Source organism: Anolis carolinensis, unplaced genomic scaffold, assembly GCF_035594765.1.
Source record: "Anolis carolinensis isolate JA03-04 unplaced genomic scaffold, rAnoCar3.1.pri scaffold_13, whole genome shotgun sequence".
In the NCBI taxonomy this organism is placed as follows: domain Eukaryota; kingdom Metazoa; phylum Chordata; class Lepidosauria; order Squamata; family Dactyloidae; genus Anolis; species Anolis carolinensis.
This window is the reverse complement of record NW_026943824.1, coordinates 6,135,666-6,150,551: the sequence shown is the minus strand read 5'-3', so window position 1 is coordinate 6,150,551 and position 14,886 is coordinate 6,135,666. Positions and strand designations below refer to the sequence as shown.

General features: G+C 36.0%; 2 protein-coding genes across 4 annotated transcripts in view; one reads left to right on the top strand and one right to left on the bottom strand.

Annotated features, from left to right (window-relative positions):
• The window catches only part of slc5a10 (solute carrier family 5 member 10), a 90,835-nt gene that overhangs the window by 31,580 nt on the left and 44,369 nt on the right, over nucleotides 1-14,886 (bottom strand). The gene's annotated exons all lie outside the window — the stretch shown is intronic.
• The window catches only part of fam83g (family with sequence similarity 83 member G), a 42,536-nt gene continuing 27,865 nt past the window's right edge, over nucleotides 216-14,886 (top strand). Inside the window, exon 1 of the mRNA XM_016997884.2 lies at nucleotides 216-2,124. Coding sequence (XP_016853373.2) covers nucleotides 1,654-2,124 — 471 coding nt within the window. The 5' untranslated portion in view covers nucleotides 216-1,653. The remainder of the gene's footprint in view (nucleotides 2,125-14,886) is intronic.

Sequence of the window (14,886 nt, the reverse complement as noted above, 5' to 3'; positions counted from 1 at the left end):
GCCTTAGAAAACTAGAGCTCCCAGGATTCCTACAGCACTGACCTTAGAAAACTAGAGCTCCCAGAATCCCCACACCTTAGGAAACTAGAGCTCCCAAGATTCCCACACCATTGGCCTTGGGAATCTACAGCTCCCAGGATTCCCACATAGCATTAATGTCCTTTTGGCCGCAAAGGGTCACTTAACACCCAAGGGCCATAAAAGGCCTGCCTATCTTCCAGAAAGCAAACACGGGTTCGAAAGGCGAAATCCTGGGAGATAAGGTTCGAAGGCAGCCAACAGGTAAAGTGCAAACACTTTCAAGTGCGTGTTCCACCTGGCAGGCCTCCATCCCAGCTGGCGAGGTGGGCCTCCGAACCCAGGGATGAGTCAGTTTCCTGCCCTTTTATCTCGGGGGAGAAGGCACGAGAAGGGTGCGAAGGAGTTAAACGGGGCAAGGCAGGCCCAGGCCAGGCCTTGCCAGCAGCATGTGACGGCAGGCAGGTAGGGCGGGCAGGGAGGAGCCCAACTCTCTCGCCTCTCGTTCTTTTTCCCCCGACACTCCTGGCAGAGAACCGGCCAACAGTCCTCCAAAGGAATCCGGGAGCGGGACTGGAAAAACAACACAGAACCCAGCAAAGCAAGACAAGACAGAGTTGGGATTTGGGAAGAAACCCAGCCGGGTTTGGGAAGGAGTCAACTCCAAAAAAAACTCCAAAAAAACTCCAGAAACAAACACTTTGGATTCCGACAAATAAAGACGAGCAAAGGAAGAAACCCAGCCGAGTTTGGGAAGGAGTCAGCTCCAAAAAAAAATTCCAAAAAAACTCCAGAAACAAACACTTTGGATTCCGACAAATAAAGCCGAGCAAAGGAAGAAACCCAGCCGGGTTTGGGAAGGAGTCAGTGCCAAAAAAAATTCCAAAAAAACTCCAGAAACAAACACTTTGGATTCCGACAAATAAAGACGAGCAAAGGAAGGAACCCAGCCGGGTTTGGGAAGGAGTCAACTCCAAAAAAACTCCAAAAAAAATCCAAAAAAGCTCCAGAAACAAACACTTTGGATTCCGACAAATAAAGACGAGCAAAGGAAGAAACCCAGCCGGGTTTGGGAAGGAGTCAACTCCAAAAAAAACTCCAAAAAAACTCTTTAAAAAATTCTGAAAAAACTCCAGAAACAAACACTTTGGATTCCGACATTTAAAGCCGAGCAAGAGCAAACAATCTCCGTTGTTTCGGCTCCCGTTTCCGCAATGCTGGAATCTCCTGACATGTTATTTTGGCTCATTTTCTGATGGGAAAGGAGTCCGTGAATGCTCAAAAGGTGAGCAAAAAAATACTGAGATTTCGCGCAACATTGTTCACATTGTGTTTCGACACTTTTCCTTGTGGCTTCCTGAGCGAAACGTAACCAATCCTATTCCCAGAAATCCCATTCCTTGCTTTTTTTAGTGCATTGAGATGATGAACAAACCCAGAAAACGCCTATAACCTTGAAAGACTTAACAAATCATATTATATATAAGTGTTTACAAGGGGTTGTTAAGGGCCTCGGTGAGAAACCGTATTAGCTGCTACTTACTCATCCGACTCAGGGATACGCTAAATTATTCCTCCTTTTGTATTTATTTTTGGACTTCATTGTGTTTGTATTTTTTATATAAGAAAGCAAGCATGGCTTACTCCCAGGTCCAGTGTTTGGACGACAGCCACGTCAACTGGAGGTCCTCCGAATCCAAGCCGGAGTTTTTCTACAGCGAAGAGCAACGCCTGGCCTTGGAAGCTCTAGTTTCCAAAGGACCGGAGGCCTTCTACGAGGTCCTCAAGAAAGAGAACATCCGGGATTTCCTCTCCGAATTGGAACTCAAGAAGATCCTGGATAGCTTGGAGACCTATGATCCCAGTTTGGAGCACGTCCGGCACGGAGAGGAGCGCTCGGACCTGAACGGAGAATCCGAACCCGAGCCCTCTTTGGAGTATTGGCCGGAGAAGTCGGACCGGTCCATCCCGCAGCTGGACCTCGGCTGGCCGGAGACCATCGCGTACCGGGGGGTGACCAGGGCCAGCGTCTACATGCAGCCCCCCATCGACTGCCAGCCCCACATCAAGGAGGTGGTCCGAAAGATGATCGCCCAGGCCCAGAAGGTCAGAAACAGCTCTCTCCACATTTGGGGGGTTTATTTGGGGGATACACACAAATGTCTACACTAGACAATGTCGAAGAGATAAACAAACACTATAAAGGTTCAAAACATAAAAAGAGATGTGTATATTAGAGCATCTTGCAAAGGCCACAGAAATAGTCAGGCCTCTCTGAGTATGGAGCTATCTTCCTTCTATGTAAAAAGGAGAAGCGAATACTATAAAGTTTCAAAACATAAGTGCGCTATGAATACTATAAAGTTTCAAAACATAAGTGCACTATAAATACTATAAAGTTTCAAAACATAAGTGCACTATGAATACTATAAAGTTTCAAAACATAAGTGCACTATGAATACTATAAAGTTTCAAAACATAAGTGCACTATGAATACTATAAAGTTTCAAAACATAAGTGCACTATGAATACTATAAAGTTTCAAAACATAAGTGCACTATAAATACTATAAAGTTTCAAAACATAAGTGCACTATGAATACTATAAAGTTTCAAAACATAAGTGCACTATAAATACTATAAAGTTTCAAAACATAAGTGCACTATAAATACTATAAAGTTTCAAAACATAAGTGCACTATAAATACTATAAAGTTTCAAAACATAAGTGCACTATGAATACTATAAAGTTTCAAAACATAAGTGCACTATAAATACTATAAAGTTTCAAAACATAAGTGCACTATGAATACTATAAAGTTTCAAAACATAAGTGCACTATGAATACTATAAAGTTTCAAAACAAGTGCACTATGAATACTATAAAGTTTCAAAACGTAAGTGCACTATGAATACTACAGTAGAGTCTCACTTATCCAACATAAACGGGCCGGCAGAACGTTGGATAAGCGAATATGTTGGATAATAAGGAGGCATTAAGGAAAAGCCTATTAAACATCAAATTAGGTTATGATTTTACAAATGAAGCACCAAAACATCATGTTATACAACAAATTTGACAGAAAAAGTAGTTCAATACGCAGTAATGCTATGTTGTAATTACTGTATTTACGAATTTAGCACCAAAATATCACGATTTATTGAAAACATTGACTACAAAAATGGCTTGGATAATCCAGAAACTTGGATAAGTGAGGCTTGGATAAGTGAGGCTCTACTGTATAAAGTTTCAAAACATAAGTGCACTATGAATATACTATAAAGTTTCAAAATATAAGTGCACTATGAATATACTATAAAGTTTCAAAATATAAGTGCACTATGAATATACTATAAAGTTTCAAAATATAAGTGCACTATGAATATACTATAAAGTTTCAAAACATAAGTGCACTATGAATATACTATAAAGTTTCAAAATATAAGTGCACTATGAATATACTATAAAGTTTCAAAACATAAGTGCACTATGAATATACTATAAAGTTTCAAAACACAAGTGCACTATGAATATACTATAAAGTTTCAAAATATAAGTGCACTATGAATATACTATAAAGTTTCAAAATATAAGTGCACTATGAATATACTATAAAGTTTCAAAACATAAGTGCACTATGAATATACTATAAAGTTTCAAAACATAAGTGCACTATGAATATACTATAAAGTTTCAAAACATAAGTGCACTATGAATATACTATAAAGTTTCAAAATATAAGTGCACTTATGTTTTGAAACTTTATAGTATTTGCTTATCCTTTTTACATAGAAGGAAGAAAGCTCTATACTCAGAGAGGCCTGACTATTTCTGTGGCCTTTGCAAGATTATTTATTTGGGGGGTTCGTCTTATGCCATAGCAAGCCACACTTTGGGTGCATTCTTCCTTGGAGGCTTTTCAACAGAGGCTGGATGGCCGTCTGTCGGGGCTGCTTTGATGGTGCTTTTCCTGTCTGGCAGAAAGGGGTTAGACTAGATCCGAAAGATCAGGGGTCCCCAATCTTTTTAAACAGGGGGCCAGTACACAATCCTTCGGACTGTTGGAGGGCCGGACTATAGTTGGCCACCAAACAATAATAACAATAACAACAACAACAACAACAACAACAAAAAGAGCGTTGGAAGAGACCCTTTGGGCCATTTAGCCCGACCCCCTTTTGCCTTTGTGCACCAAAAGCACAAGCAAAGCACCCCTGACAGATGGCCTCCCAGCCTCAATGAAAATAATAATAATAATAATAATAATAATAATAATAATAATAATAATAATAAAAGAAGGTTGGAAGAGACCCTTTGGGCCATTGAATCCAATCCCCTTCTGCCCTTGTGCAATGAAAGCACAAGCAAAGCACCCCTAACAGATGGCCACCCAGCCTCAATGTTAATAGCAATAATAATAATAATAATAATAATAATAATAATAATAATAATAGGGTTGGAAGAGACCCTTTGGGCCATTGAATCCAATCCCCTTCTGCCTTTGTGCAACGAAAGCACATTCAAAGCACCCCTGACAGATGGCCACCCAGCCTCAATGTTAATAGCAATAATAATAATAATAATAATAATAATAATAATAATAATAATAATAATAGGGTTGGAAGAGACCCTTTGGGCCATTGAATCCAATCCCCTTCTGCCTTTGTGCAACGAAAGCACATTCAAAGCACCCCTGACAGATGGCCACCCAGCCTCAATGTTAATAGCAATAATAATAATAATAATAATAATAATAATAATAATAATAATAGGGTTGGAAGAGACCCTTTGGGCCATTGAATCCAATCCCCTTCTGCCTTTGTGCAATGAAAGCACAAGCACAGCACTCCTGACAGATGGCCACCCAGCCTCAATGTTAATAGCAATAATAATAATAATAATAATAATAATAATAATAATAATAATAATAATAATAATAGGGTTGGAAGAGACCCTTTGGGCCATTGAATCCAATCCCCTTCTGCCTTTGTGCAATGAAAGCACAAGCACAGCACTCCTGACAGATGGCCTCCCAGCCTCAATGTTAATAGCAATAATAATAATAATAATAATAATAATAATAATAATAATAATAATAATAATAATAATAGGGTTGGAAGAGACCCTTTGGGCCATTGAATCCAATCCCCTTCTGCCTTTGTGCAATGAAAGCACAAGCACAGCACTCCTGACAGATGGCCTCCCAGCCTCAATGTTAATAGCAATAATAATAATAATAATAATAATAATAATAATAATAATAATAATAATAATAATAATAATAGGGTTGGAAGAGACCCTTTGGGCCATTGAATCCAATCCCCTTCTGCCTTTGTGCAATGAAAGCACAAGCACAGCACTCCTGACAGATGGCCTCCCAGCCTCAATGTTAATAGCAATAATAATAATAATAATAATAATAATAATAATAATAATAATAATAATAAGGCTGGAAGAGACCCTTTGGGCCATTGAATCCAATCCCCTTCTGCCTTTGTGCAATGAAAGCACAAGCACAGCACTCCTGACAGATGGCCACCCAGCCTCAATGTTAATAGCAATAATAATAGCAATAATAATAATAATAATAATAATAATAATAATAATAATAATAATAATAATAATAATAAGGCTGGAAGAGACCATTTGGGCCATTGAGTCCAATCCCCTCCTGCCTTTGTGCACCAAAAGCACAAGCAAGGATTATTTGGGGGATTCGTCTTATGCCATAGCAACCCACACTTTGGGTGCATCCTTCCTTGGAGGCTTTTCAACTTAGGCTGGATGGCCGTCTGTCGGGGGTGCTTTGATGGTGCTTTTCCTGCCTGGCAGAAAGGGGATTAGACTCGAAAGATGATCGCTCAAACCCAAAAAGTGAGAAACAGTTCTCATTTGGGGGGCTTATTTGGGGAGTCAATCAATCAATTTATTAATGCTCCGACCAATGGTCGTATGCATTTACAGAAACAACATCAAACATCAAACAAACATCGTAAAATCCAACAGTTAAAAGTAGGATGCAAGCAGGGTGAAACAGAGCATGCAAAATATACATTGTGAGGTGCAGCAGCACAAGCACAACATGTGCCAAAAACTGCACAAAATGCCAATATATAAGATCAGTCATTTAAAAAACATAAGTATAGTAGAGTCTCATATTTATATATATACAGTAGAGTCTCACTTATCCAAGCCTTGCTTATCCAAGCTTCTGGATAATCCAAGCCATTTTTGTAGTCAATGTTTTTAATATACAGTAGAGTCTCACTTATCCAAGCCTTGCTTATCCAAGCTTCTGGATAATCCAAGCCATTTTTGTAGTCAATGTTTTCAATATACAGTAGAGTCTCACTTATCCAACATAAACAGGCTGGCAGAACGTTGGATAAGTGAATATGTTGGATAACAAGGAGGGATTAAGGGAAAGCCTATTACACATCAAATTGGGTTATGATTTTACAAATTAAGCACCAAAACATCATGTTTTACAACAAATTTGACAGAAAAAGTAGTTCAATACATAGTAATGTTATGTTGTAATTACTGTATTTACGAATTTAGCACCAAAATATCACGATGTATTGAAAACATTGACTACAAAAATGCACTGGATGATCTAGAACGTTGGATAAGCGAGTGTTGGATAAGCGAGACTCTACTGTATATAAGATCAGTCATTTAAAAAACATACTTATAGTAGAGTCTCACTTATCCAAGCCTCGCTTATCCAAGCTTCTGGATAATCCAAGCCATTTTTGTAGTCAATGTTTTCAATCTATCGTGATATTTTGGTGCTAAATTCGTAAATACAGTAATTACTACATAGCATTACTGCGTATCGAACTACAGTAGATTCTCACTTATCCAACGTTCTGGATTATCCAACGCATTTTTGTAGTCAGTGTTTTCAATCTATCGTGATATTTTGGTGCTAAATTCGTAAATACAGTAATTACTACATAGCATTACTGCGTATCGAACTACAGTAGATTCTCACTTATCCAACGTTCTGGATTATCCAACGCATTTTTGTAGTCAGTGTTTTCAATAGATCATGATATTTTGGTGCTAAATTCGTAAATACGGTAATTACTACGTAGCATTACTGCGTATCGAACTACAGTAGATTCTCACTTATCCAACGTTCTGGATTATCCAACGCATTTTTGTAGTCAGTGTTTTCAATAGATCATGATATTTTGGTGCTAAATTCGTAAATACGGTAATTACTACGTAGCATTACTGCGTATTGAACTACTTTTTCTGTCAAATTTGTGTCAGCCTGGTTGCTTTGACCGGAGGCAACTCCTTGCAACAAGATCCCCGTTTTTCCCATCTGTAAAATGGGTGGAAAGGTGACCTACTTTCTCAGGCTGTTGCAATACCAGACAAGATCAAGGGCTGCCATATATATATATATATATATATATATATATATATATATATATATATAAAAAATCGTAAACAACCATTTCCATCCGGAAGAACAGCTTGGGCCAGAACTTGGTGTCGCCCCATAAAAGATAATTGTGGCAAGGAGGAACGGAACGGGACCCACACCTTTTCTGCTCCAAAATATATTGCATTCATTCCACAATATGGACCAGGTATTGGCCATGACAAGGAACAATCCTATAATGCATCCTCTAATGCAACCCAGATATTCATCTGGGCCTTTCCCGGATGCAGGAGCAATTGCAAGCATAAGTCACCTGGGATTTATGGAGCCTCCAGATCCAGAAGAAGTCTATCTCCAGATACCAGCATCCAAAAAGAAATGGATTTTGGGTTTTAGATGGTGACTGCTCAGACTGGCCCATGTTACTTGGCATGAGAGATGATAACCATTTTACAGTAGAGTCTCACTTATCCAACACTCGCTTATCCAACGTTCTGGATTATCCAACACATTTTTGTAGTCAATGTTTTCAATATATCGTGATATTTTGGTGCTAAATTCATAAATACAGTAATTACTACATAGCATTACTGTGTATTGAACTACTTTTTCTACCAAATTTGTTGTCTAACATGATGTTTTGGTGCTTCATTTGTAAAATCATAACCTAATTTGATGTTTAATAGGCTTTTCCTTAATGCCTCCTTATTATCCAACATATTCGCTTATCCAACATTCTGCCGGCCCATTTATGTTGGATAAGTGAGACTCTACTGTAGTAATAATAATTTATTATTACTGTATTCCAAACCAAAGCAAGTATCAATTGCAAGGTTTCCAATAATAATAATAATAATAATAATAATAATAATAATAATAATAATAATAATAATAATAATACAATCTGCCAACTGCAAAAGGCCACCCGACTGGGATCTGCACACATCATCCAAAAATACATCACACAGTTCTAGACACTTGGGAAGTGTTCGACTTGTGATTTTGTGATACGAAATCCAGCACATCTATCTTGTTTGTTTATCATACAATGTTGTTGTGTCAATAATAATAATAATATATTAGAATTCCAAACCAAAGCAAGCATCAATTGCAGAGTTTCCAATAGTAGTAGTAGTAGTAGTAGTAGTAGCAGCAATAATAATAATTATTATAATTCCAAACCAAAGCAAGCATCAATTGCAGAGTTTCCAGTAGTAGTAGTAGTAGTAGTAGTAGCAATAATAATAATAATTATAATTCCAAACCAAAGCAAACATCAATTGCAGAGTTTCCAATAGTAGTAGTAGTAGTAGTAGTAGCAATAATAATTATTATTATAATTCCAAACCAAAGCAAGCATCAATTGCAGAGTTTCCAGTAGTAGTAGTAGTAGTAGTAGTAGTAGCAATAATAATTATTATTATAATTCCAAACCAAAGCAAGCATCAATTGCAGAGTTTCCAATAGTAGTAGTAGTAGCAATAATAATAATTATTATAATTCCAAACCAAAGCAAGCATCAATCGCAGGGTTTCCTATTATTATTATTATTATTATTATTATTATTATTATTAATAATAATAATACAGTCATTCCAAACCAATGCAAGCATCAATGGCAGGGTTACTAATAGTAATAATAATAATAATAATAATAATAATAATAATAATAATAATAGATTATTAATACATCACACAGTCCTAAACGCTTGAGAAGTGTTTGACTTGTGATTTTGTGATACGAAATCCAGCATAGCTATCTTGTTTGCTGTGTCATACAATGTCGTTGTGTCAATAACAATAGATTCCAAACCAAATAATAATTCTAAACCAAAGCAAGCATCAATTGCAGGGTTTCCAATAGTAATAATAATAATAATAATAATAATAATAATAATAATAATTGATTATAATTCCAAACCAAAGCAAGCATCAATTGAAGTTTTCAATAATAACAACAACTACTACTACAATAATAATAATAATAATAATAATAGATTATAATTTTTGTATGTATGTATTTTTATCCTTTACAATTTTATCTTGTAAATCGCCTAGAGCATCGTGGATGGAGGGCGATTAATAATAAGTAATTAAATGATGATGATGATGATGATGATGATTGCTTATTATAAGCATCAATTGAAGAGTTTCCAACAACAACAACAACAGATTATAATTCCAAACCAAAGCAAGCATCAGTTTCGGGGTTTCTAATAATAATAATAATAATAATAATAATAATAATAATAATAATAATAATGAAATCCAGCATGTCTATCTTGTTTGCTGTGTCATACAATATAATAATAATAATAATAATAATAATAATAATAATAATTTATTATAATTCCAAACCAAAGCAAGCATCAATTGAAGTTTTCAATAATAACAACAACTACTACTACTACAATAATAATAATAATAATAATAATAATAATAATAATAGATTATAACTTTTGTATGTATGTATTTTTATCCTTTACAATTTTATCTTGTAAATCGCCTAGAGCATCGTGGATGGAGGGCGATTAATAATAAGTAATTAAATGATGATGATGATGATGATGATGATTGCTTATTATAAGCATCAATTGAAGAGTTTCCAACAACAACAATAACAACAACAACAACAACAGATTATAATTCCAAACCAAAGCAAGCATCAGGTTCGGGGTTTCTAATAATAATAATAATAATAATAATAATAATAATAATAATAATAATGAAATCCAGCATGTCTATCTTGTTTGCTGTATCATACAATATAATATTAATAATAATAATAATAATAATAATAATAATAATACAGTAGAGTCTCACTTATCCAACATAAACGGGCCGGCAGAACGTTGGATAAGCGAATATGTTGGATGATAAGGAGGGATTAAGGAAATGCCTATTAAACATCAAATTAGGTTATGATTTTACAAATTAAGCATCAAAACATCATGTTAGACAACAAATTTGGCAGAAAAAGTAGTTCAATACGCAGTAATGCTATGCAGTAATTACTGTATTTACAAATTTAGCACCAAAATATCACGATGTATTGAAAACATTGACTACAAAAATGCGTTGGATAATCCAGAACGTTGGATAAGCGAGTGTTGGATAAGTGAGACTCTACTGTAATAATAATTTATTATAATTCCAAACCAAAGCAAGCATCTATTGCAGGGTTTCCGCTGCAAAATGCAACACAGCAGCTGTGTCACTTTGATCAGTGGTCGAGGGCCAAAAATGCATCCGCACTGCAGAATTAAATGCAGTTTAGCACCCTTTGGCTTAATGCTTATGGGAGCATAGAAGTTGTAGTTTAGGGAAAAGAAGGCTAACGACTTTGTAAAACTACAAATCCGCAGCGGATGGCAGATCCATGTCAGTAGTCCAGGAAGTCCGCTCCAGGTTTTGGCTGGTTTGGTGGTTCCCAAAGTTTGATCCTCCAGGTGTTTGGGACTACAGCTCCCAGAATTCCTGGTTATTGGTTTGCTGTGACTTGCAGACCTTGGAGGAGCAAAGTTTGGGAAGTCTGAACACTTTACCTTGTGCTGAAACTCTTTGGCAACGTGGAGAGATCCAAAACCCGGAATGGATTTGCTGCCCCACTGGAATCGGAAGCAAATAAAACCCAGCTTTTAATCCTATTCCTTGAACCTTGACCGCAGAAAAGGCTTGGGATGAGCTCAAGGCATTATTTAGAGCCATAAAGTGACAGCAGAAGGCTTCAAAGGGCAAAGGCCTTCGGAGACAAGAAAAACAACCCATCTCCAATGAGATCTGATATTATATATTACGTAACAGTTGCATCTACGCTATAGAATTAATGCAGTTTGGTGCCACTTGAACTGCCATGGTTTAATTCTATAAGATTCTGGGAGTTGTAGTTTGGCAGTCGTTGACAGAGAAAGCAAAAAAACCTTGCAAACTACAGGGATGGATTGGATGGTTGGTCTAGGTGACAAGTATTATTATTATTATTATTATTATTATTATTATTATTATTATTATTATAGTATGACACAGCAAACAAGATAGATATGCTGGATTTCGTATCACAAAATTACTATTATTATTATCATTATTATTATTATTATTATTGACACAACGACATAGTATGACACAGCAAACAAGATAGATATGCTGGATTTCATATCACAAAATCACTATTATTATTATTATTATTGACACAACGACATAGTACGATGCAGCAAACAAGATAGATGTGCTGGATTTCGTATCACAAAATCACTATTATTATTATTATTATTATTATTATTATTATTATTATTGACGCAACGACATAGTACGACACAGCAAACAAGATAGATATGCTGGATTTCGTATCACAAAATCACTATTATTATTATTGACACAACGACATAGTATGATACAGCAAACAAGATGGATGTGCTGGATTTCGTATCACAAAATCACTATTATTATTATTATTATTATTATTGACGCAACGACATAGTACGACACAGCAAACAAGATAGATATGCTGGATTTCGTATCACAAAATCACTATTATTATTATTATTATTATTATTATTATTATTGACGCAACGACATAGTACGACACAGCAAACAAGATAGATATGCTGGATTTCGTATCACAAAATCACTATTATTATTATTATTATTATTATTATTATTATTATTATTATTGACACAACGACATGGTACGACACAGCAAACAAGATATATGCTGGATTTCGTATCATAAAATCACTATTATTATTATTATTATTATTATTATTGACACAACGACATGGTACCACAGGGCAAACAAGATAGATATGCTGGATTTCGTATCACAAAATCACTATTATTATTATTATTGTTATTATTATTATTGACACAACGACATAGTATGACACAGCAAACAAGATAGATGTGCTGGATTTCGTATCACAAAATCACTATTATTATTATTATTATTATTATTATTATTATTGACACAACGACATGGTATCACAGGGCAAACAAGATAGATATGCTGGATTTCGTATCACAAAATCACTATTATTATTATTATTATTATTATTATTATTATTGACACAACGACATGGTATCACAGGGCAAACAAGATAGATATGCTGGATTTCGTATCACAAAATCACTATTATTATTATTATTATTATTATTGACACAACGACATAGTATGACACAGCAAACAAGATAGATATGCTGGATTTCGTATCACAAAATCACTATTATTATTATTATTATTATTATTGACACAACGACATAGTATGACACAGCAAACAAGATAGATATGCTGGATTTCATATCACAAAATCACTATTATTATTATTATTATTATTATTATTATTATTATTGACACAACGACATAGTATGACACAGCAAACAAGATAGATATGCTGGATTTCGTATCACAAAATCACTATTATTATTATTATTATTATTATTATTATTATTGACACAACGACATGGTATCACAGGGCAAACAAGATAGATATGCTGGATTTCGTATCGCAAAATCACTATTATTATTATTATTATTATTATTGACACAACGACATAGTATGACACAGCAAACAAGATAGATATGCTGGATTTCATATCACAAAATCACTATTATTATTATTATTGTTATTATTATTATTATTATTGACACAACGACATGGTATCACAGGGCAAACAAGATAGATATGCTGGATTTCGTATCACAAAATCACTATTATTATTATTATTATTATTATTATTATTGACACAACGACATAGTACGAAACAGCAAACAAGATAGATATGCTGGATTTCGTATCACAAAATCACTATTATTATTATTATCATCATCATCATTAAAATTACTTATTATTACATTATTATCATTATTATAAATTATACTTATTATTACACTCTTACATTATTATTATTATTATTAGTAGTAGTAGTAGTAGTAGTAGTAGTAGTAATAGTAGTAGTATTTCCCTGCTATTATTACTATTATTCCGCTATTATCATTATTACCATTGGGTTGCTGTGAGTTTTCCGGGCTTTATGGCCATGTTCCAGAGGCATTCTCTCCTGATGTTTCACCCACATCTATGGCAGGCATCCTCAGAGGTTGTGAGGTCTGTTGGAAACTAGGCAAGTGGGGTATATGTGTGTGTGTGTGTGGAATAATATCCAGGGTGGGAGGCAAGTGTGAATGTAGCGGTCTGCTTGATTAGCATTGAATGGCCTTGCAGCTTCAAAGCCTGGCTGCTTCCTGCCTGGGAGCATCCTTTGTTGAGAGGTGTTAGCTGGGCCTGAGACCTCACAACCTCTGAGGATGCCTACCATAGATGTGGGCGAAACGTCAGGAGAGAATGCTTCTGGAACATGGCCAGACAGCCTGGAAAACTCACAGCAACCCAATGGTCATAATGATGATAGCAGAATAATAGTAATAACAGCAGGGAAATAATAATAATGATAATGATGTAATAATAAGTATAATTGATAATAATGACAATAATGTAATAATAAGTAATATTAACCTGCCATAGATGTGGGTGAAACGTCAGGAGAGAATGCCTCTGGAACATGGCCACACAACGGGGAAAACTCACAACAACCCAGTGATTCTGGCCTTGAAAGCCTTTGACAACAGTGGGTTGTTGTGAGTCTTCCGGGCTGTATGGTGATGTGTAGAAGCATTCTCTCCTGACATTTCGCCCACGTCTATGGCAGGCATCCTCAGTGGTTGACTCACAACCATCCAGTGATTCTGGCCATGAAAGCCTTCGACAACAGTGGGTTGTTGAGTCTTCTGGGCTGTATGGTGATGCGTAGAAGCATTTTCTCCTGACATTTCGCCCCCATCTAGAAGCATTCTCTCCTGATGTTTCACACACATCTATGGCAGGCATCCTCAGTGGTTGACTCACAACAATCCAGTGATTCTGGCCTTGAAAGCCTTCGACAACAGTGGGTTGTTGTGAGTCTTCTGGGCTGTATGGTGATGTGTAGAAGCATTCTCTCCTGACATTTCGCCCACGTCTATGGCAGGCATCCTCAGTGGTTGACTCACAACCATCCAGTGATTCTGGCCATGAAAGCCTTCGACAACAGTGGGTTGTTGAGTCTTCTGGGCTGTATGGTGATGTGTAGAAGCATTTTCTCCTGAAATTTCGCCCCCATCTAGAAGCATTCTCTCCTGACATTTCGCCCACATCTATGGCAGGCATCCTCAGTGGTTGACTCACAACAATCCAGGATTCTGGCCATGAAAGCCTTCGACAACCCTTCGACAACACATTGAACATTGTCTTTGCTAACGTGGGAAACACACACAAACAATTTTTGATCACAATGCCCATAATTATTATTATCATCATCATCATCATTATTATTTTATTGCTGTTGTTATTGTCATCCTTGCCCCACTTTTCGTTCTGGGTCAAAACCCAAAGCGACTCGCACAACCTTTGCAAACCATGCAATTATTTTGCATCTCAT